The sequence below is a fragment of the Saccopteryx bilineata genome, chromosome 11, assembly GCF_036850765.1.
Source record: "Saccopteryx bilineata isolate mSacBil1 chromosome 11, mSacBil1_pri_phased_curated, whole genome shotgun sequence".
Classification (NCBI taxonomy): Eukaryota; Metazoa; Chordata; class Mammalia; order Chiroptera; family Emballonuridae; genus Saccopteryx; species Saccopteryx bilineata.
This window is the reverse complement of record NC_089500.1, coordinates 43,963,400-43,985,916: the sequence shown is the minus strand read 5'-3', so window position 1 is coordinate 43,985,916 and position 22,517 is coordinate 43,963,400. Positions and strand designations below refer to the sequence as shown.

Here is a 22,517-nt window from a genome sequence, read left to right as displayed (position 1 = left end):
CACCCTTTTTCTTAATGAAGAAATAACACCTAGAAACAATCTTTGGTAGTCTGTAAAATTAATGTCTTTTAAGATGAGAGTTTTGCTATTCTACCTTAGTGTCTACATCCGGGCTTTATAAAAGCTTAAGTTTCTGGAACCCAGCATCCTCCACTGTAAGAAAGACCATATTTCACTTTCCCACTTTGATTATGTACTTCTCACTTGTTTCTGTGAGAACCGAAGAGAAACTCACTTCTGCTTTACAGGCAGGAAGGCTCTATGAATGGTCATGTCACCCGTGCCTTCCTTCCTGCGGCAGAGTTTGGTTGGGTGCAAGCCTGAGATAGAGGGTTATGTCTGGGAAGGTGTTAGCATGTGCCTACCACAGTGGCGGGCCTCACTGGTCCCGTCACCTGCATACACGCACACACCCTTAGGAACAAGACTCAGAGTGCTGAGTAACCAATAGGACGTGCTCTCCCTGGCTTGGCACACCGAGATGAGAACCCACCACCTGATACTCCCAGTTGGCTTTCACTGTGTCTGGGAAAGTGTAGCCTTAGTTTCCTCCCACACTCAAAGCGCAGGAGCAGAGAGCATCTTTATGTGAAAAATATATATTGCCCGCATCAGTGGGCAATATATATTTTGCTCAGATTATACAATGATTTGGGTACCAATCTTTAGGTGGGTTTTTAAAAATGCCTGTGGAGAAAGGATGCTCTAAATTGTGTCTCAGAATATCATTGATAAGTTTAAAGTTGCAGTCATACTGTTTCTTGTTAATGGGTCCTATTTGGGGAAGTATTTTGAGCCCATTTGTGGAAATTTCTTAGGTTCTTTCTTGCACAGATAGCTTTCCACTGTGGGGCAATCAATGTTGTCACCAGGCCACTATCAGGCTCCTTCCCCATAAGAATGATTGCTGGCATTCTCCAAGAGCCATACCAAGCGTATTAGTCTCCCAGGGCCGCTGTAACAAATCACCTCAAACTGAGTGGCTTAAAACAACAGAAATGTATACTCTCTTTCTTCTGAACAAAAGAAAACTCAAAGTGTTCACAGGGCCATGCGCCCTCTGGGGGCTCCAGAGGAGAGTTTATTCTGAATTTTTCCATTGATTTGAGAGAGGGAGGGGTAGGGTGGGAGAGAGAGAGAACAACATCAACTTGTCGTTCCACTTAGTTGCTCCATTTAGCTGTGCACTCATTGGTCGCTTCTCATATGTGCCCTACCCAGGGATGGCCCCACGACCTCAGCGCGCCGGGATGACGCTCTATCCACTGAGGCACCCGGTCAGGGCTGAAGAGAGTTTCTTCTTTAAAAAATAAAATTGATTGATTTAAGAGAGAGATAAGAAGGAAGGGAGAGAGAGGGTGAGAAACATTAATTTGTTGTTCCACATATTCATGCACTCACTGGTTGTTTCTTATATGTGCCCTGACTGGGAATCAAACCCACAACCTTGGTGTATCGGGACGATGCTTGAACCAACTGAGCTAACCGGCCAGGGTAGAGAGTTTATTCTTTACCCCTACCAGCATCTGGTAACTGTTGGCATTTATGGCTTGTGGCCCCATCACTCCAATCTTTGCCTCTATGGTCACATTGCCTGTGTCTCTTTTCTGTGTCAAATATCTCTCTGCCTTACTCTTATATGGACATTTGTCATTGGATTTAGGCCCCACCCAGATAAGCTCCACTTCTCAAAATCCTTAACTTAATCACGTCTTGTGCTATATAAGAAATATTCACAAGTTCCAGGAATTAGGATGAAAATATTCATCTTTTGGAAGCCCACTATTCATTTCACAACACCAAGAATAAAGTTTTCTTTTCATCTTGTCACTTCTCTGATCAAAGAGAATCATCAGTTCCAACATGGCCTCTTCCTAAGATAGAAGTATTTATTATATGCAAAGCTACTGTTTTGTTTGTTTGCAAATGTATAAATCAAATGCATTGTCTTTTTTTTTTCGTATTTTTTTTTTTTGTATTTTTCTGAAGCTGGAAACGGGGAGAGACAGTCAGACAGACTCCCGCATGCGCCCGACTGGGATCCACCCGGCACGCCCACCAGGGGCAACGCTCTGCCCACCAGGGGGCGATGCTCTGCCCCTCCGGGGCATCACTCTGCCGCGACCAGAGCCACTCTAGCACCTGGGGCAGAGGCCAAAGAGCCATCCCCAGCACCCGGGCCATCTTTGCTTCAATGGAACCTTGGCTGCGGGAGGGGAAGAGAGAGACAGAGAGGAAGGAGGGGGAGGGTGGAGAAGCAAATGGGCGCTTCTCCTATGTGCCCTGGCCGGGAATCGAACCTGGGTCCCCCACACGCCAGGCCAACGCTTTACCGCTGAGCCAACCGGCCAGGGCCCAAATGCATTGTCTTTTAAAGCCAGCCTCTCTTTCTCCCAGTCAGGTACAACTGCCCTGTTCTTCGCTGCCCAGCAAGGCCATAATGACGTCGTGAGATATCTCTTTGGATTTGGAGCATCCACTGAATTTAGGACCAAAGTAAGAGAACTTTCTTGATTATATACCCTAGTGATGAATTTCAGCAATCATGAGTGTTCCTTTTGCTTCATCCATAATACGAATCTGTGCTTCCTTTATTTACAAGATTTTCAAGCCTAGGAAGGTGGGTTTCACAAGGTTTCTTGCAATGGTTCAAGGGTTGTCCTAGGGATTCAGTTCAAAACACAACATTTTTTTACTCTGGGTTCACAATTGGAGAATTTTATGAGGAATTATTTAGATTTTTTTTTTTTTTGTACTTGTAGCTTTCTAATCTGGGACACTAAATTTTGTTATTAGGTTGGACACAGTAGCAGGTGCTTTTTTCTGCTTCAAGGTTAATCCCAACCCGATGATAGGAAGTATTAAGCTGATCCTGGTGAATCTCAGAGTCTAAGGAGGGTGACTGTCAAGTGTTTTAACCTCTGAGACATCCTCAGTGAAATATATAATGTATGATTACAGTTTCTATAGTTGGGCCAGAGAAGTGATTGATTCTTCATATTGGACATGTGGCTAAGAAAACAGAGTGCAGAATGGTTAACTCTGTGTTCATAATATGATTTTAAGTGACAGTGTTTTGGAGTAGGAGAATTTGAACTGCCATAACTTTTTTGTCATTGCTGACTTATTTCTGGCATAATCATAACAAAAATATTCCTGAAAATTTGCCCCAGTTGGAAACTTTTAGGTTTTCTTAATCATTTTATTTGACATTTCAATATCAAGGGAGTTTCTATTGGGGTTTTTTTTTTCCTATTAAAATGACAACTATTGTCTTGGCCAGATAGTTCAGTTGGTAGAGCACTGTCCTAAAGTGCAGAGGTTGCTGGTTCGATCCCCAGTCAGGGCACATGCAGGAGCAGATCAATGCTCCTGTCTCTCTCTCTCTCTCTCTTTCCCTCTCCCTCTCTCGCTAAAATCAATAAATAAAACATTTTTTAAATGGCAACTATTACATAGCTCTGAATATCAGGTTTCCGTCTTTTCTGAAACCTGTTGAACTGCATACATGCCTCCGAACATGTCATATAATATACAAAAAATATATGTGTGTATATATTTTATTTTTCATTATAAAAATGATACAACTAAAAACAGAAAGTAAAGTTCTACAAAGCTAAATCTCAACTCTTTGAACTACGTCATAATGACCATGCGTGGCTGCGTGGCTGCGTGGCTGCTTCAGTCTTCCCAGTGAGCAGGTCAGTGCTGGCTGACAACCTTTGTACAGGGGCCAGTCTGGGTGGTCCCAGAAGTCCATGGAATGTGGGCCTCTGCTGAGCTGTTCCATGTTTCCATTAGGTCACCTGCAGGTGGCCAAGAGCTTTCCACGGAAAGAAGAGTGTCAGGAGGCGTTGGGTTTTAATATGATCCTGTCATCAAAGCTGACTTTGTGTCAACATTTTGTTCTCACTGTTATTAAATCTATCTCCCCCAAAATATGACCTTAGAAGTAAAAGTTATCAGGTATTCTATGACAATCATCATATTTAATCTACTGTCTAAATCCTTTAGGCAAAGAGCTGAGAAAACTGACACAACAAGACTTGGGATCATGGGTTCTCATGGCTGTTGTTAAGCAAAATGTTGACGCTCACCCCCCAAACACACCCCCACCTCAGCCTTTCAGTCTCTCTTCTCCATCCCTCACCCTTCAAAACTCAGCTCCCTCACCCCACAGCCCGTCCCCTACTGCAGCCTTCTCAGCCACGTGCCTCCCAGGCTCTCACTGCCTGTGAGCGTGGGTGCTCTTACAGCAGTGTTTTTCCAAGTGAGGCCTGCCTGTCACCTGCTCACCACAGTCACCTGGCAAAGCTGGTCGAAAGGTCTATTTCTGGGCCGCACCCCAGACCTACTGAATCTGCGGATGGAGCTCTGAGGGGTTGGCATTTTGAATAAACACTCTATGCCCCATTTTTTTTTTTTTCATTTTTCCGAAGCTGGAAACGGGGAGGCAGTCAGACAGACTCCCGCATGCGCCCGACCGGGATCCACCCGGCACGCCCACCAGGGGGCAACGCTCTGCCCACCAGGGGGCGATGCTTTGCCCCTCTGGGGCGTCCCTCTGTTGCGTCCAAAGCCATCCTAGCGCCTGAGGCAGAGGCCACAGAGCCATCCCCAGCGCCCGGGCCATCTTTGCTCCAATGGAGCCTCGCTGCGGGAGGGGAAGAGAGAGACAGAGAGGAAGGAGAGGGGGAGGGGTGGAGAAGCAAATGGGCACTTCTCCTGTGTGCCCTGGCACCCGGGACTCCTGCATGCCAGGCCAACGCTCTACCGCTGAGCCAACCGGGTCTATGCCCCAATTTAAAAGCCACACTATCTCATATTTATTACTTACATTTTTAAAACCAGATGACATGTTCTTGCATTATTTATAATTAGTTCAAATATCCACATGCCAATTCACAGAGCCAAACAACAATAGTCCTAGATGGGAAGAGATAATGCATTGGCTTCAGCACCTGAGGAAAACCAGCAAGGGTTTCAGCTGACCACAGGCTCCATGAGTCGGTAGTATGATGTGGTTGACATAAAAGCTAATTCCAATTTCGGCTGCAGAAATAAAAGTAGAGTAGATGGAATGAAGGAATGTTCCACTCCATGTCAGACCACATCCACTTTGCAGTGCTCTGCTTAGTTCAAGGGCCCACATTTAAAAGTGACCTGGACAGATTGGCACATGTTCAAAGGAAAATACTAAAGTAGGATGGTGAGAGGCGCATGGAACATGCTGTAATTATCCAGCCTTTAATGGATGCAGATCCTGTTTCCTGAAGGCAATGGCCCCAGAGGTTACCCCTATAAACGCACCTTCATCTCAGAGGCCTACGCCTGGATGAAACCACTGGGAGAAGCTAGTGTTTGTCAAGAGGGTCTCTGGCCAGAAGCCACGGAGACTGTTCTGTTCATTCCAGGGCAGAACTGACTGGTCCAGACTTTCTGTTCTTTGTTTCCTTTATTGAGAGGCAAACAGATGAGTCTGCATTTCACATGGGACATTTTTGTTTGTTTGTTTTTTAATTACAGTTGACATACAATATTATATTAGGTTCAGGTGCTAAACACAGTGATCAGACATTCATATAACTTACAGAGTGATCACTTTCATAAGTCTGGTAGACATGGGAAATTTCTAAATGAATCCTTATAACTTAGTCAACTGTAATAGATCTCAAACGAGTCACCCCAATCTACGACATAATGAAGTCCTTAAGATGAACTATAAAGTTATAAAAAAGAAAGTAAAAGGGACCAAAGAAGTCAGGTGAGTTTGTTATTATCTATGGAAAATTCTTTTCCGAAGTTTTCGCTATATGAGGAACACCTGTTTGGTAAGACTTGTGCCTGTTTCTAAAATGTTTATCCTTTGCACGCCCACAGGAGGGCGGCACCGCCCTGTTGGCCGCCAGTCAGTATGGGCACATGCAGGTGGTGGACACCCTGCTGAAGCACGGAGCCAACATCCACGACCAGCTCTATGTGAGTGTGTTTCCAGGGGACCCTGCTCGTTCCCTCATCACGCATAGCACTGCGGTCTAAATGTGGAGGCCAGAAGTGTCAGTTTCCTAAGTATTTTAATGAACAATAGGGTATTAATCTGAGACATCAGGGGGAAAAATCTAGTTAACCAAATGCCCTTTTTCTATGTAGGAACCACATACTATCATTTATCCATCTTTGTTCTGCCCTCTTATATCTCTTGCACATAAAATATTTCATGTACCTGTGCAATTAGGATCTTCAAAAATCAGGTGATACATACTCATTCATAACATGACAAACCCGGCGTATGGACTTGCTGAAAACCAAAATAAATGCTGTTGTGAATTTTTTTGGGGAAGAGCACAAGAAAGGAGAAATCCGGTTATTTGGCAGAGATGTGAGATCGTGTGGATGAGGACCTGTGGAAAGCTTGTACACCATTGAGCTTTGAAAGGCACCCACTGCTGGTGTGGGTCTGTTTGCTGCTAATTGGTAATTAGCACATTACCCGGGCACTTTTTTAATTGATTGTCATTATAATTACATAGGACTTACGGCGAATGTGATTCCAGTTTTGTAGGAAAAAATAAAACTGGGGGAGATAAGTGACTCGGGTATCATAGTGAGAAGTGGAAGAATGCCTGTTTTCAATTATCTAGGCACCGGATTTGAGCCCATCCTACCTCTAGACATTTAGCCCTTATGCCTGGGGCACTATCTACCTTCATAGACATGTAATGAGATGTGTAGGTGTGAGCTTTTCCATCTGAACACCCTTTCCAGTGTTAACACAGTTCACTGACAAATCACAGACCTCTTTGAAGTCCGTGGCAACCAGCCTTGCCCTTTGTCCTTCAAAATCTGTAACACTCTGAGCCTCAGCATTCTCAGTTGAATGACTGAACTACTTGGTAGTGGTCTAAAGGAGTCATTCTCAACTCCTGGCTGCCTATTAGAATCACCAAGAGAGCTTTAATAAAGTACCACTGTTCACGCCCACCCCAGACCAACTAAGCCAGAGTCTCTGAGGGCACAGCTAGAGCAACAAGTGGTTCTCACATGTGCCTAAGTCTAAGAAATAGCAGTCTACAGCTATTTCTTTGGCAGAATATAGGTGCAGTATATCTGAGAGTGCGTGTGAGCCCAAGTCTTATGACTTAAATTTTAAATCTTAAAAAAACAAAAGTCTTTGGAAAAAGAGAATAAGTTGTGACAGCATTAACAGCAGTCCAAATTGATGGTGGATATAGAATTTGTTACTGTTATATAATATTTTTCCATACAGTTCATCAGAGAGGCACATAATCTTAGAAATGTAGAGTTTGGGGAGAGCCAATTTCCACAGTAAGTTCATCTCTGTTAAAAGGTGACTCAAGGAATTTCATGCACCAGAACTTACATTTTCTGTGGAGACTTTTACCCTTACCCAAACAGTCCAATGTAAATGTTTCCAAGATTTTGTGAACACAATTGAAATATGGGGAATAGCTTTCATTGATCCCTGAAAACTTCTAGGAACAGAAGTTTGTAATGCACAATTAAAAAAATTCACTGCACAGATATCCGTTTTAGAAACTTCCTAAGAGTTATGAGCTGCTAAAGGCATGGAAGACTTTCTGTAGCAACACAGTAAGGAGCAGCTGAAAATTTCATTCCATATCAAACACCTGCTTAAAAATCTGTCCAGGCTAATTAATTTTTTAATGATTGCCTTGAGGGGAGTCTGGCAACTCAGCGGACTCCCACTGGAGATCCAGCGCCCTCCACGTGGCTGGACTTGCAGGGAAAGGTGCTTTGTATTTTAACCTGTGGTTGGTGTTCCTGATGGGAGGATGGTAATTAGCTGGGTTAACTAGGTGTTTTCCACTAGGATGTGCTCGGGTTTTCCACTGTGGTCTAAAAGTAATGAAGCTCACCGTGCCCTGCCTGTGTGGAGTGAGCAGCTGGGGAACACGCACTGCCCTCAGCTGACCCCATGTATGGTTGAAATTACCCAATGACATGTCTTCAAGAAAAAAAGCAATGACCAGAAGATGTAGGCTCCCAGTGAAAAAGAAAACTAAATAAAATCGGAAACAAGCACTTGCTTTGGGCTTTTATGCAAGATTGCTTAGCTGTCTATATAGGTCTTAGGGCATCTGCTGGGCTGGCGTGGAGCAAGTTCATGGACATTCTTACTCGGGAAGTTAGTCTGAAAGTGTCTTATATCAGGTCTACCGGAAAGTTCTGTCCGTTTCTATCACAGCAAGTTTCAACACGTAAGCACATATATTTATTTGGCACATGTGTGCCTCTCTATTTTTATCACTTAATGTATACATACTGACGTAGCAAATTAACTAAAACAAAGTTGATTCACATTAGTCTTATGTGTGAAGCGATAGTGTACCCATGGCTACTGATAAAGTTCATTTATGCCACTGTATTTTATACAAATTTCAACAAGGAAGAAATGCTACAGAAGCATGTAGAAATTTATTGAAAATGTTTGGTGAAGGTACAGTTTCTGATAGGACATGCAGAAGATGGTTCGAAAAATTTGAAACAGGTGATTTCGACCTTTTTGATAAGCCACGTTCTGGGCGACCATCTTTGATCGATGACGATGTTGTTAAGACCATGTTGAAGCAAGATCCTTTTCTGACAACATCGGAGATCGCAGAAAGGCTTAATTCAGCTCAGCAAACCATTTCGGACCATATTCGGAAGATAGGATTGGTGTGGAAATATTCAAGATGGGTGCCACATGAATTAAGTCAGAAGAATTTGGATGATCGAGTCGTCATATGCACATCTCTGCTTGCTCAGAACAAAATCGAGCCCTTCTTGAACCGGATGATAACTGGGGATGAAAAGTGGATTACCTACGGAAACATAGTAAGGAAAAGGGCATATTGTGAACCTGGAATACCTAGCCCTTCCACGTCTAAACCAAATTTGACTCTGAATAAGAGAATGTTGTGTATATGGTGGGACATTTGAGGACCAATACATTATGAGCTTTTTAAACCGAACGAAAAGCTCAATTCGGAGAAGTATTGTCAGCAACTGAATAATTTAAAGACAGCAGTCCAAGAAAAGAGGCCGGCGATCTCATCATACTGCATCATGATAATGCCAGGCCACATGCTGCTTTGGGGACTCATGAAAAAATTGCAGAACTAGGCTGGGAAATTCTGTCACATCCACCATATTCCCCGGACATAGCACCCTCCAACTATCACTTGTTTTTGTCCTTACAAAACTTTTTGAAGGGCAAAAAATTCAAAAACGAAGAAGATATCAAACAAGCACTGGTTCAACTTTTCGCATCAAAAGATACAACATTTTTCAAAAATGGGATATATAAATTGCCCTCACGCTGGCAAGAAATCATTAATAATAATGGCAATTATATTATTTAATAAAGTTTATTGACGGTAAGAAAAATTTGTATTTTGTTTTATTCCAAAAACGGACAGAACTTTCCGGTAGACCAGATAGCTGGGGGAAACTGCATGCTGGGGAGACACGGATAAGGGGACAGGAACAAGAAAGGAGCAGGAAAGATCTAATTAAAAGGACATTTTTTATTTCTGAATGTTTTTTATTTATTAAATTGTTGTTTTTTAACTAAGACTTTGCTTTTAAGTGACAGAAGGGTTGAAATGGAAAATTGTATTAAATATTTGTATTTTTAAATCTAATTAAAAAGTGGATAGACACAGGACATGCAACACAAGCAGAAAGCAGCCAATGAGAAGTCTGTGCAGACAAGAGAAAAATGGCGACGGGCTATTTGGAAACCCTAGATCAGGGGTCCCCAAACTTTTTACACAGGGGGCCAGTTCACTGTCCCTCAGACCGTTGGAGGGCCGGACTATAAAAAAAAAACAACTATGAACAAATCCCTATGCACACTATCTTATTTTAAAGTAAAAAAACAAAACGGGAACAAATACAATATTTAAAATAAAGAACAAGTAAATTTAAATCAACAAACTGACCAGAATTTCAATGGGAACTATGCTCCTCTCACTGACCACCAATGAAAGAGGTGCCCCTTCCAGAAATGCGGCGGGGGCCGGATAAATGGCCTCAGGGGGCCGCATGTGGCCCGCGGGCCGTAGTTTGGGGACCCCTACCCTAGATGCTCCTACCAACGATACTGGATGTATCATAAGTTCTGGCATCAGGATTTTGTGAACAATCATTATACATGTTATAACTTATCCTTATAAAACTGTCTATTTTCAGCTTGACCTTTCAGCTTCAGCTTGACATAGTGTGATATTTTAGAATCATTCTTCAAAGAATAAACCAGGAACTTATGCATGTGAGAAAAAAGAGTGTTGAAAATGTATTGAATGTATATATTTTAAAAGGTAATTTCTTTTCAAATAAATGTGAAGACAATAGCGAAGATCTGGAAACAGCCCACGTGTCCGTCAGTGGATGAGTGGATTAAAAAGCAGTGGTACATATACACAATGGAATACTATGGGGCCATGAAAAAGAAGGAACTCTTACCTTTTGGGACAACATGGATGACCTGGAAACTATTATGTTAAGTGAAATAAGCCAGACAGAAAAAGAAAAATATCGTATAACCTCACTCATTTGAGGAATCCAGTGAACAATGTGAACTGAGGAACAGAATGGAGACAGAGGAGGGATCAAAGGGACCAGAGGGAAAGAGGACAGAGGGAAAGGGGATGATAGGATGGGATAAAGCTGAAGGGAATGGGGGAGGGCGCTATGGGGAGGGGGGCAGGGGAGATGTTGAGGGGAATACGGGGGAGGGGGATGCATTCAGGCAGCACTGGAATCTATGTAAACATAAATTAAAATTAATAATAAATAAATAAATAAATAAATAAAATGTGAAGGATTTTTTTTTTTCCTTTTACACTTTCAATTTGCCATCTCTCAGGATGGAGCCACAGCACTCTTCCTGGCTGCCCAAGGCGGTTACCTGGATGTTACTCGATTATTGCTGTCTTCGGGGGCCAAGGTCAACCAGCCACGGCAGGTATGTTCTGTTCGTGCGCGGAGCAGTGAGCAGCGGGCCGGCTCTCAGCGCTGAGCGTCTCTAATCCTTCTGCTTCTGTGATACAAGTTAATCTTTGATGAGGGTCTCGCCTGTTCTTTGCTTTCAGCTCACCTGAACTCTGGCTGACGTCACCATTACTATTTTTAAAACTTGGGTGTTTGGTGTTTAAAGTCAAGTACACAATCTGCCCCCTCCTGTTCAAATAAATTATGGCAGTACTGAGCTAATGAGAGTAGGCTAGCCTGGGACATAGGTAAATCGAGGCGCGTGGGTGGCCTTGCCCTGCCCAGTCCCTCTGCTGATAGGCTGTCTTAACCCTCTCCCCACTTCTTTCACGGATCCAAAAAGGAGCCTATCTCAGTCATTAGTAGGTTCCGCGCCTTCATCTCTCACAATCAAAATGCTATTGAAATTTCAGTTACCAATAGCAGGCTAGCATCGAGTAAATCAATTAACTGATACTTAAAGGAACAGAACTGCAAGATAACAGGCCTCACTTTGGAAAAGGTGAAGAATCATCCAAACGTAAGATGTTATAATTAGCTCTCTTCTATAAGAACTAGTTCTTCACTAATTAATTTGTGTTTAACAAAACATTTTAAGGTAACTTTAAAGGTAGTTTTCTATGGAAAAATCAAGCTTACCAGTAAATGACACTCAGGCGGATTCCCACTGTCATGTGACCTGCTCTGACAATGCCTGTCAGTTCACATAACGAATAGCTATGGGAATTTTAAGGTTGGTCCAAGCAAGTTCTTGACCACAGACTTCTTTAGTCTTAAGAAGTCCCAGTGCACAAGGAATCTAAGAAAAGAAAGAGCCTTTGCACAAAGTAGGTTTGCAGTCAGGAACCCCGACTTCTTGATCCAGCTCTGCCAATTACTAGCTGTGTGGTTTTGAACAAGTGAATCAACTTCTCTGGACCTATCTTCCTTCGTCTGAAGTTAGCAGGCTGGGCAGGGTGATCTGAAGGATCTCTTCAAACTCCCAAATTTTTGATAATTGTTTTATTCAATGTTCAATCAGTATTTCTTGAAAACTTAATATGTGCCAGACACTGCTATAAATGTAAGGTTATATTTTTAGAACTTTAAAGATATTTTTAGTTTAGATGGCCTCAGGAACGTTTCTGGGAAAGGAAACTTAGAAAAAATTGCACGTCCATTCCTGCCAGAACTGACATTTGGGAATTGGAGTTTAATTTTTTCTTGTTGATCCTTCTTATTTTGAGATTGCTGATTGATTCTGAATCAGAGGCCTCATTTTACTCACTAAAAAGAATTGGTTATATTTAAATTGCATAAGTTTGATTTGGAGGTCATTATTGAGGTTACCACTGTGAATTATGAATGAGATGATTAAATCTCTCTCTCTCTCTCTCTCTCTCTCTGCATGCTTCTAAAATAATTTCTGACATTTTGACAAATCTATTTGTAAAATAAATCGTATTATCATATGCCAAAAGTACTGTTTGTAAAAAAACCAAGTCAGTATAAGATTATATATTTCAAATGCTATCCATATATATTTCAAATTGTGTCCACTTAAAGCTAAATTGAGTCATGTGATGATGCCATTGAAACCCAGGAGTTATGAATGAACCATTATTGCCATGGTAGCCACAACACACCACAGTGTTTTCCATTCCTCAGAGGTGAGGGTGACCTGGTCAAAGTGGATGACCTAGTCTAGGAGTGGGGGGGCTCCACCCTGGGGTCAAGGAGCCAGTGAGATGCCCTTCCAAAGATTGTTCCTCATGTGATTGTTTGGAATTGTGAGAGTCCAGCTCTGAGAAGATCGTTACTCAGGAACAGGGTGTTTTATTTTATTTATTTATTTTTTAAATTTTATTTATTCATTCTAGAAAGGAGAGAGAGAGGGAGAGAGAGAGAGAGGAGAGAGATAGAGAGAAGGGGGGGAGGAGCAGGAAGCACCAACCCCCATATGTGCCTTGACCAGGCAAGCCCAGGGTTTCGAACCAGCCACCTCAGCATTTCCAGGTCGACATTTTATCCACTGCGCCACCACAGGTCAGGAACAGGGTGTTTTATAATATAAGAATTGCTTTGGGGAGGGCATAGAATTTTTCCTTTCCGTGGAGTGTACGGACCCCACTTTACCCTCTGTACCCTACAGGCCTCCGCTGCACCTGTGAAGCCATAACCTTTTTACTACCTGTCGGGAGCTTATAAATAAAAGGTTATCTAGCTTGGCTAGACTAGTCCAACTTCCATCAGCTCCCAGAGGGTAAACTCTGCATATTTAATTCCATTCTGAGAAAACAGGTAGTGTCATAAATATGACAAAAATGATATTAGTCCTGGCTGACTTTGTCACAAGTAATAAGGAGTTAAAAAAAGGTTTTCACCCATCAGTCTTCTTTTTATTACCTGGCATGCAAAATAAGTCTAAATCCTTTCCCACTTTGTAGGCAAATAGCAAATAACAGCTATCATAACCCTATAAATCAGGGGTCCCCAAACTTTTTACACAGGGGGCCAGTTCACTGTCCCTCAGACCATTGGAGGGCCGGACTAAAAAAAAAACTATGAACAAATCACTATGCACACTGCACATATCTTATTTTAAAGTAAAAAAAAAAAACAAAATGGGAACGAATACAATATTTAAAATAAAGAACAAGTAAATTCAAATCAACAAACTGACCAGTATTTCAATGGGAACTATGCTCCTCTCACTAACCACCAATGAAAGAGGTGCCCTTTCCGGAAGTATGGCGGGGCCGGATAAATGGCCTCAGGGGGCCGCATGTGGCCCGCGGGCCGTAGTTTGGGGACCCCTGCTATAAATCTTATTTTTTTCAAGCTAAATGTTCTATTTTCTTTTTTTTTTAAGTGCTATAGAGGTTATAACTTCTACTTCATGGTGATTTGTTCAATTTAATATACTTTCAAACTACATATTTTAGTCAAGAAGAATTCAGACTTATATAAATATTTTAAATGCTTTTTTCTACTCCAGTTTTCTCCAAAACTCTACAAAAAAGGAGCTAAATCAACCTAATTTCCATCACTTTCATTATGAATTCATCTTCACAGTGAAGATTCTGTCCATTTTAATAGAAGGAAAAAATAAAAGAGAAAACAGAACTTGAGGTATACAGAAGAGGAGAACCTCTCTTATTCATAAACTAGATAATCAACTGACAAATAATTTGATTTGACAGTAGTGCTCTAACTCCTATTCAACTTTCTAGGTTCAAAAACCAGATCTGGAGAAGCAGTCATCAGTAATGAAATACACAGGTGTCCTCCAAGTCCCATTTTCCCAGTTGTTCCTACTGCTGACCAGCTATCTCATTGGGGGACTGGGAGAATCGAACCAAATAAAGCACATGGAAGCACTTCATGGGCAAAAATACAGATTAGGTGCTTACTGTTTCTTATGATCAATAATATTCAGATTTGGTTACCATTTTCTAAGCATCTATTAGCCAGTACTTGTGCTCAACACCTTTCTATGTTTTCTCATTCACAAATATCTCTGTGAGGTTAATATTTTTGTCGACAGGGACACTGAGACATAGAGTAATTTGCCTAGTGTCTCAATCAGGAAATGCTGACATCTTTTTCCACTTACCATGACTATTGAAATTAAGGTGATAATTGAGCAGCAGCATTACTGTTATATTAATAGTTATTCCCAATATAGCACATCTCAGCACCTTTCTACATATAAATGTCATTAGAATTTTATTAGCCTGACCAGGCAGTGGCACAATGGATAGAGCATTGGACTGGTACACAGAGGACCCAGGTTCAAAACTCCGAGGTCTTCAGCTTGAGTGTGGGCTGATCCGGTTTGAGTGTGGGGTTGCCGGCTTGAGCATGGGATCATAGACATGATCCTGTGGTCACTGTCGTAAGCCTAAAGGTCACTGGCTTGAGCGCAGGGTCACTGGCATGAGCAAGGGGTTACTTGCTTTGCTGTAGTCCACTGTTCCCCTGTCAAGGCACATATGAAAAAGCAATTAATGAATAACTAAGGTGCCGCAACAAAGAATTGATGCTTCTCATCTCTCTCCCTTCCCATCTGTTTGTCTCTCTCTGTCACAAAAAAAAAAAAAAGTACTAAAAAAAAAACCCTTATAAAGCATCCAGCCACTGATAGCCCTTTCTGCCCTTTCTTGGCTGCCCTCTGCTGGCGATATCAACAAAGAACAGTGAATCCGGAGCAGATAAGGAGGGAGAAGTGCACCAGCATCTGAACCCTGGAAAACCCTCTGGGGAGGCCAGATACCCTCTGCTGCCTCCCAGGGTCCCACCCATACCCCTCAGGCCAAGCCAGCTGGACTTCCCACCCTGCCTGAACCCACCACTCTTGTCCAAGGCACTGTGACTGTGAATGTTCTTTCCTCTTTGTTGAATTCCTTTCCCCCCACCTCTCCCCTCTTGGCAAAATCCTAGTCCATGTTCAAGACCCAGTTTAGGTACCAACACCCCATCTGTGAAGCTGACCCTGTGTATAGCCAGTAGTCATGGCCATCACCGCTGTCACAGCCATTCAGGTACAGGTTCCCATTAGATTCAGACAGACATAAGAAACAGTGGAGCCAAAAAATGGTGGGCCATTCCTTTATTCAAGTCTTGCACCAGCCGGCAAGCAAACACACAGGGAAAAGACACTTCCCTTTGACTTGGGACCCCCAAAGCCACTGACACATTCTCCGGTTCCACAACCAGGAGAATCTTCTCCGGTTTCTCCTAAAATCAAAGGGCCCACCAATCTCAGTGCAGCTTGCAAAAGCCCCTCATATCTGTTCCCCATCTCCTTCTTCTCCCTTCTCTCTGCACAAACTCTGCTCTAACATGGCTTCCTCCCTTCTCTTTTCAATACTTTCTGGCATGAAAACCTCTCCTCCAGCAAACATTAGCAAGACAATGGCCTTTCCCAAGCAGAAAGGTAATTTACAATTTCACAGATCACATACCTGGCACTGCCCAGCGCCATTATGTAACACTAAAAGTGAGCAAACTCAAAAAATACAAATTTTGCAAACTCATTTGCCCAACACCCTGTAACTCCCATGCTCCATGGTTCATCTGGAGCATTTTTGTCCATACTTGATTGTAGCACTGCAATCCTACTGAAATCTCCACGTCTCTTCGCCACTAGACTTTGTTCTTTTGGTAACAGAGACCGTGTATTTTTAGTACTCTGCCTGAGACTAAGAAAATGCTTAATAATTGTTGGGTGGTTGGATGAGTAAATGGTTCTTCTTTATTGGGACAATCAAATTAAACAATGAATGAAGAAGGGCTTTGTAAACTAGACATACCAATTAAGGGTGTATTTACCTTGCTAATATTCAGATTGAAGACGGTTTCTCTCGGAGGCCCTTATAATAGGGCGAGGTAGGGGCAAGGGTGTTTTCAGACTTCTTCCATGATTCGTTTCAGCTCCTCTTCCCATTCTCTCTCCCAAGACACAAAGGTGTCCGAGTCTTCCTACTACGTTCCCAGTGCCCTCAGAACTTTCTAGGCTCCTGATTTGCCACACACACCCCTCCCCTCCCAATTGTCTCTGTCCTCTGTCCTTTTGCCAGGACAGAAGTGAGCAAGCAGCACAGTAATCCCTGCTGAGAAGAGTAGACTAGAGTTGAATTTACATACTTCAGCAGAAAACGAAACTATCCGGTAACTGAATCATCTTGCCCTTCAGCCCCTATTGCCACTGATGAGTAGTAATTCGGTCTTATCTGACTAACACAATCTCTTTGGGCCATGGTATCTTAATCACGTCAGAGGTTAAGTTTAGTCAGTTCTGGATCCTCCTGCCTCCTCTTGCCCTTCTCTTTCCAAAGTGACCTAAGCTCTCAGAGGTCAGACTGTCACCTGGCATTGGCGTGAGGTGGCGATGCTCGTGTCTCCTCCTTGTGCTGCCTCGTCCAGCCTCGCTGGTCCCGAGTGTCCTGTGCTGGTGTTCTGGAGGTCAGCTGATATCACCATCTACTGGCCCTGCCATCCCCTCTGTTGGTGAAATCATGTCTGTGGCCTTATCCTCCCAAGTCCAGGCTTTCTCTAGGCCACTATTTGCCTGGCACTTCCAATTTCCCACCTAGGCAGGGACTCCTAGGTGGCCAGCTGCCTAGTGGATGTGGACTAGGAGGACCGGGGCTCAGACAACTCCCACAGTCATTTCTCCCTCAGGCACCAGCCCAAATGCAGAGCTTTGGCAAGGGACTTGCAGTTTTCCTGGGTCCGTCCCAAGAACAGGAGCCCATGCTTCCCCATCTGGAATTCACCATAATTTATCAATATCTGGGTGTTTCCACCACCCCTGGCTTGCCCACCCCAGATTCACCCCAGAGAGGGTTGGGAAACATGGACCCTCACTGACTATGGCCCGTCCACCCTCCCTCTCCAACAGTTCCGGCCAGCATGCGAAGGGTTCTCTAGTTCCCTTCCTGCCCAGCAGGAACCGCTCTGTCCTTTGGCTGTTCTGCCTTTTCTCCTCCGCAGCAGTACCTCTCAGCCTCCTGACCGGTTTCGTGTTCACGAGGACAGGGTCGTTGCGGGAGTAACACATAGGAAGTATTGCCAAGATGTTTTTCTGCTGTAATTAGCTAGTGTGAAGCACCTCCCGGAAGACACGGTATCACACTCTGCATAAAATTAAAGTCCCTGGACACCAGAACAGAAGAGTAGAAGTGTCTTCAGTTCTCTGGTCCTCAAGCCCTCCTCAAGGGCAGCTGCGCCCCCTCTGTGGGACTGAAGGGCCCCTGCTAAGCACTAAGGCTGTGTGTGTGAACCAGGAAAGCATGCAAACTGACAGTCCCAAGGGAAATAAAGAAAGGCTGACTTCTCCCACCCAGATTTGCCAAATTTGGTTCAGCCACGCTCTGTGGTAAAAGATTCTGCCATAAGACTGCTGTTTTATCTGCCTTAATTGAGTACGGGCAATTACTCAAGTAGTCCAGGCCCTGACTAATGCCCCTCTATGTAACAGTTGAAATCACCCTCTTCGTTTGTCAGCGGGGAGTTCTTTCCAAGTGGTAACTTGCTGCTGTGTGGATGCTGTGTGGTCTGCCCGGGTCCGAGCGTGTCCTCTCGCCGCAGGACGGGACGGCGCCGCTGTGGATCGCGTCGCAGATGGGCCACAGCGAGGTGGTGAGGGTGATGCTGCTGCGGGGGGCCGACCGCGACGCCGCGCGCCAGGTGAGTTTGAGTGACAGCCGCCCAACCCCGGCTCAGGGTGGACACACACGCGCTGAAGCTCCAAAATTGAACCAGCTTATACGTGCAGAGGAAACACGGCTTCATCTGGTCTGTAACTTAGCTGGGTTTTCTCCCAACTTCCACCTGCTCTTTAGTGGGGAAACGAAGTAAAATGTATGAATCCGCTGAAACTTAGCAAGTGCAGCTCAGCCTCTGTAAGAAAAAGGAACTGTGTAAGACCTAGGAGATGCTCCTCCATTTGAACAGACTTCTGGATGAACCCGAGAGGATGGTGGAGGGAAGAGCCTGGGCCTGGGGCTGCCTGGGGGGTTATGGCCCTGGCGGCTGCTTGTGCAGCTGGCACTGCGCCTCCTGCTGGCACGGGGCCGCAGTGCAGCTGGCCAAGCATGGAGGTGCGTGTCTGTGGTTCTGAGTCCCGCGGTGCTCCAGTCTGGCTCGCCTCATGTGGCTCCCCCAGCTACAGACCGCTGCTCCACATCCCACATCAGCCTTCACTTAGCCTCTGCCAGTGTCACCTAATTCTGCTTCCCTGTGTTCCACGGCAGCTCTCTGCCCCATAGAATTAAGAGCAGCTTGCTATTCTTTAAAAACAAACAAAAACAGTGCCTGGCCTTATTACTCCTTCTTATGTGACCCACTTCCCTTTTCCAAGTCAGAACCCCAAGAGGAAATCAGAAGGTGCATCCTTGGCCACTCCATTTCCCCTCTCCCACTCTCTCTTCTTCCTACAGACTCCAAAGGCAGAAAAGAAAAATCCTCATTTCCCATCGTTCTTCCTCATTCCAGCTGGGTGGTGGCTGGCAGGGACTTTCCTTTACTACAAGAGGACTCTATGAGCTAAATCATCCAAATGCAGCAATTAATAGGTTAAAGTGAGAGAAAAAGGAATTTGGAAAATCTCTTCTCAGGCCAAAAAGTGATGACAGTGGTGACATTTTTTTTTTAATTTAGTGAGAGGAGGGGAGGCAGAGACAGACTCCCACTTGACCCCCCATCTACCCGGCAAGCCCACTAGGGGGCAATGCTCTGCCCATCTGGGGCCCTTGCTCTGTTGCAGCTGGAGTCATTTTTTAGTGCCTGAGGCAGAGGCCATAGAGCCATCCTCAGCGCCCAGAGCCAACTTGCTCTAATCAAACCTTGGCTGCAGGAAGGGGTGGGGGGATGGGATGAGAGGGAGGGAGGGAGAAAGAGAGAGAAGCGAGAGGGGGATGGGTAGAGAAGCAGATGGGCTTCTCCTGTGTGCCCTGACTGGAATCGAACTGGGGTAATCCACATGCTTGGCCGATGCTATACCACTGAGCATACCGGCCCTGGCCAAAATGTTAATTTTTTTAACTTGTCTTTGCATTGTTTTTAACAGATTTCAATCTATCCTTCCTCCCCCCCCCCTCTTCCCTCTACCTACTCTCTCTCTACCACAGGCAAATAGATACCTAGGGCAGATCAGACCAAGGTTACAGACAAGAAAAGGCAAAATGAAAAGCACATTTAAGCCTGACCACTGGTGGCGCAGTGGATAGAGCGTTGGATTGGGATGCGGAAGACCCAGGTTCGAAACCCTGAGGTCACCAGCTTGAGCGCAGGCTCATCTGGTTTGAGCAAGGGGTCACTGGGTCTGCTGTAGCCCCCTGGTCAAGGCACGTATGAGAAAGCAATCAATGAGCAACTAAGGTGCCGCAAGGAGGAAGTAATGCTTCTCATCTCTCTCCCTTCCTATCTTTTCTGCTGTCTCTGTCACAAAAAAAAAAATTAAAATTTTAAAACTGAATACAATTCAAGAGTTATGTAAGTCATTGCAAAGAGTTCAACAATTAATTTCTGCTAATTCATGAACTACAGAGAATGTCTATGTCCTAAAAATATGCTCTTGAAATTCCTCTTGTCACTTACCCAGTGTTCTAAGGGACTGGAAGAGTGTGACTCCCTACTGGCAGGGTCTGGAGATAATATAAGAAGTCACCTATTGTCCAGTATTTTTTTATGCAGAATCAACTGCTTAATGTGCTCTAAAAATACTCCTAGATTAAAAGACATTGCAGGTCTGGTTCTCAACTCATATTTAGTTCTTGGCCAACACACACATATATTAATGATCAACTTTTATCTTTCTCTATGAAGGATGGTACAACAGCATTACTGAAAGCAGCCAACAAAGGGTATAATGATGTTATAGAGGAGTTGCTGAAATTCTCACCTACCCTTGGTATTTTGAAGGTAAGAGCTAAAGAGAAATTTTGACAGTCTGTAAAAGAAAGAGGTTAGAAATGAAGAAATCTATACTTGGGGACTGCAGTAGAAAATGAGTATAATTCACATAGTTATTTGTATTCTTGAAAGAACATAACTACAACTTCTTAATGTTGAAGATTCGTGGGCACTGGTAGAAATGAGAAGGTGGTAAAAAGAATGAACCATACTGTGTCAGTACCTAGTTTTCCAGAAAAAAAAAAATCAGTTCTAATGAAATCTCTAACTTGGAAAGTCAACCATTGGAGGATTTGTGAAATCTTCCACAAATCTTAAAACAGGTAATTTTTGTCCCACAAAACATGGGAGACAGGTGTTCACGTTCCGTCTCTTCATTATCTGGAGCCAAGAACCACATCGTTACCTTAAGTGAAATAAAACGAGCCTCCGAGAATGTGTCGCTTTGGGGAACTCAGTCTTCCAGAAGTCCGAGCCCCAGAACTCTTTTTTAAGTTTTAATCATTTGAGAATAAAATATTTCTAAACTATAGTATATACCAGGGTTGGCAGTAAAGGATCAGGTAGTAAATATTTTAGGCTCTGCAGGCCATACAATCTTTGTTTCAACTGCTCGTCTCTGCTTTTGTAGCACAAAATCAGGCATGGAAAATTCAAACAAACCAACAAACCGGTGTGGCTGCATTCCGATAAAACTTTATGGACATTGTATTTCTGGAATTCAGTATTCAAACATTACAAAATACTTTTCCTTCTTTTAATTTTTTTTTTTTTTAATCTTACCAGGACACAGAAAAACAGGCAGCAGGTTAGATTCAGCCCACAGGCTGTAGTTTGCTGACTCCTAGTATACAGTCTTCTGATTTTTTTAGGCAGAGGACACTAAATCTGTTCTAAACTTGGGACAGTGGCTTGGCACATTCTGGACCACACCCTCAGGGTCTTTTGATGTGTATGAAGTCACTTGACTTTCATTGGTCCCAGAGGCATTTTGGACACTGATTCTGATCTTCATATCTTTAGGCTCCATTCATGCTGCCAGCTGAGACAGCTGCTGTGGTCAGCGTGCTGGGTCCTCGCCCCTGTCCCAGTGAGCTACTTCTAGTCTTCTGTGAGCTTGGAAGACAGAAAGCTACACTTGTTAATAGTGTTTCTAAAGTGAGAACTATCTATGAAAGTGAACTTTCTATGAATAAAAGAAACAAACTTAAAAAAAAAAAGAGATGAACTTCAGAAATGGACTTTGCCATAGCTAGTCTCATTTCAAACAGCTCCTTTTTGGGTTGTTTTTTTAGTTTTGGTCATGTTGCACATTGGTGAGGTCAATAGGCTGGTTAGGATTTATATAACTGAAATGTTGCTGGATTTGTGAACTACTGTATGTATTATCAAAGCAAATGTGGGAAAATGCTACTTTCCTGGCAATTTTCTCTGGGCACGATATTTTGCTCTTTTACAAACTGGGACAGTATTTTTTTTATTATAGGTAGTGAATTTGGAAACTAAGCTTGCATGTAGGTACTATTCACAGATATATGTACAGATATATATGGACAAATGTTATATGACTGTCATTCTTTTTTTTTTTTTTTTTTTTGTATTTTTTTGAAGTTGGAAATGGGGAGGCAGTCAGACAGACTCCTGCATGCTCCCGACTGAGATCCACCCAGCACGCCCACCAGGGGGCAATGCTCTGCCCATCTGGGGCGTCGCTCTGCCGCAACCAGAGCCATTCTAGTGCCTGAGGCAGAGGCCACAGAGCCATCCTCAGCACCTGGGCCAACTTTGCTCCAATGGAGCCTTGGCTGTGGGAGGGGAAGAGAGAGACAGAGAGGAAGGAGAGAGGGAGGAGTGGAGAAGCAGATGGGCGTGTCTCCTGTGTGCCCTGGCTGGGAATTGAACCCAGGACTCCCGCACGCCAGGCCGACACTCTACCACTGAGCCAACCGGCCAGGGCCGACTGTCATTCTTATATGAGGTTTGTGGTATTCTCTTCTCTCCCTTTCTAGAATTCGGCTACATGGCTGAACATAGCTACTTCCTCATTTCAATAAATATATATTTGTAGTGAATTTAATGAAATATCAGCAACCTTTCCA

At 43.7% G+C, this 22,517-nt stretch overlaps 1 protein-coding gene across 1 annotated transcript in view; it reads left to right on the top strand.

The window, feature by feature from the left end:
- The window catches only part of ANKRD29 (ankyrin repeat domain 29), a 37,649-nt gene that overhangs the window by 8,268 nt on the left and 6,864 nt on the right, over positions 1-22,517 (top strand). The window contains exons 3-7 of the mRNA XM_066247363.1: positions 2,398-2,496; positions 5,881-5,979; positions 10,895-10,993; positions 18,094-18,192; positions 20,332-20,427. Coding sequence (XP_066103460.1) covers positions 2,398-2,496; positions 5,881-5,979; positions 10,895-10,993; positions 18,094-18,192; positions 20,332-20,427 — 492 coding nt within the window. The remainder of the gene's footprint in view (positions 1-2,397; positions 2,497-5,880; positions 5,980-10,894; positions 10,994-18,093; positions 18,193-20,331; positions 20,428-22,517) is intronic.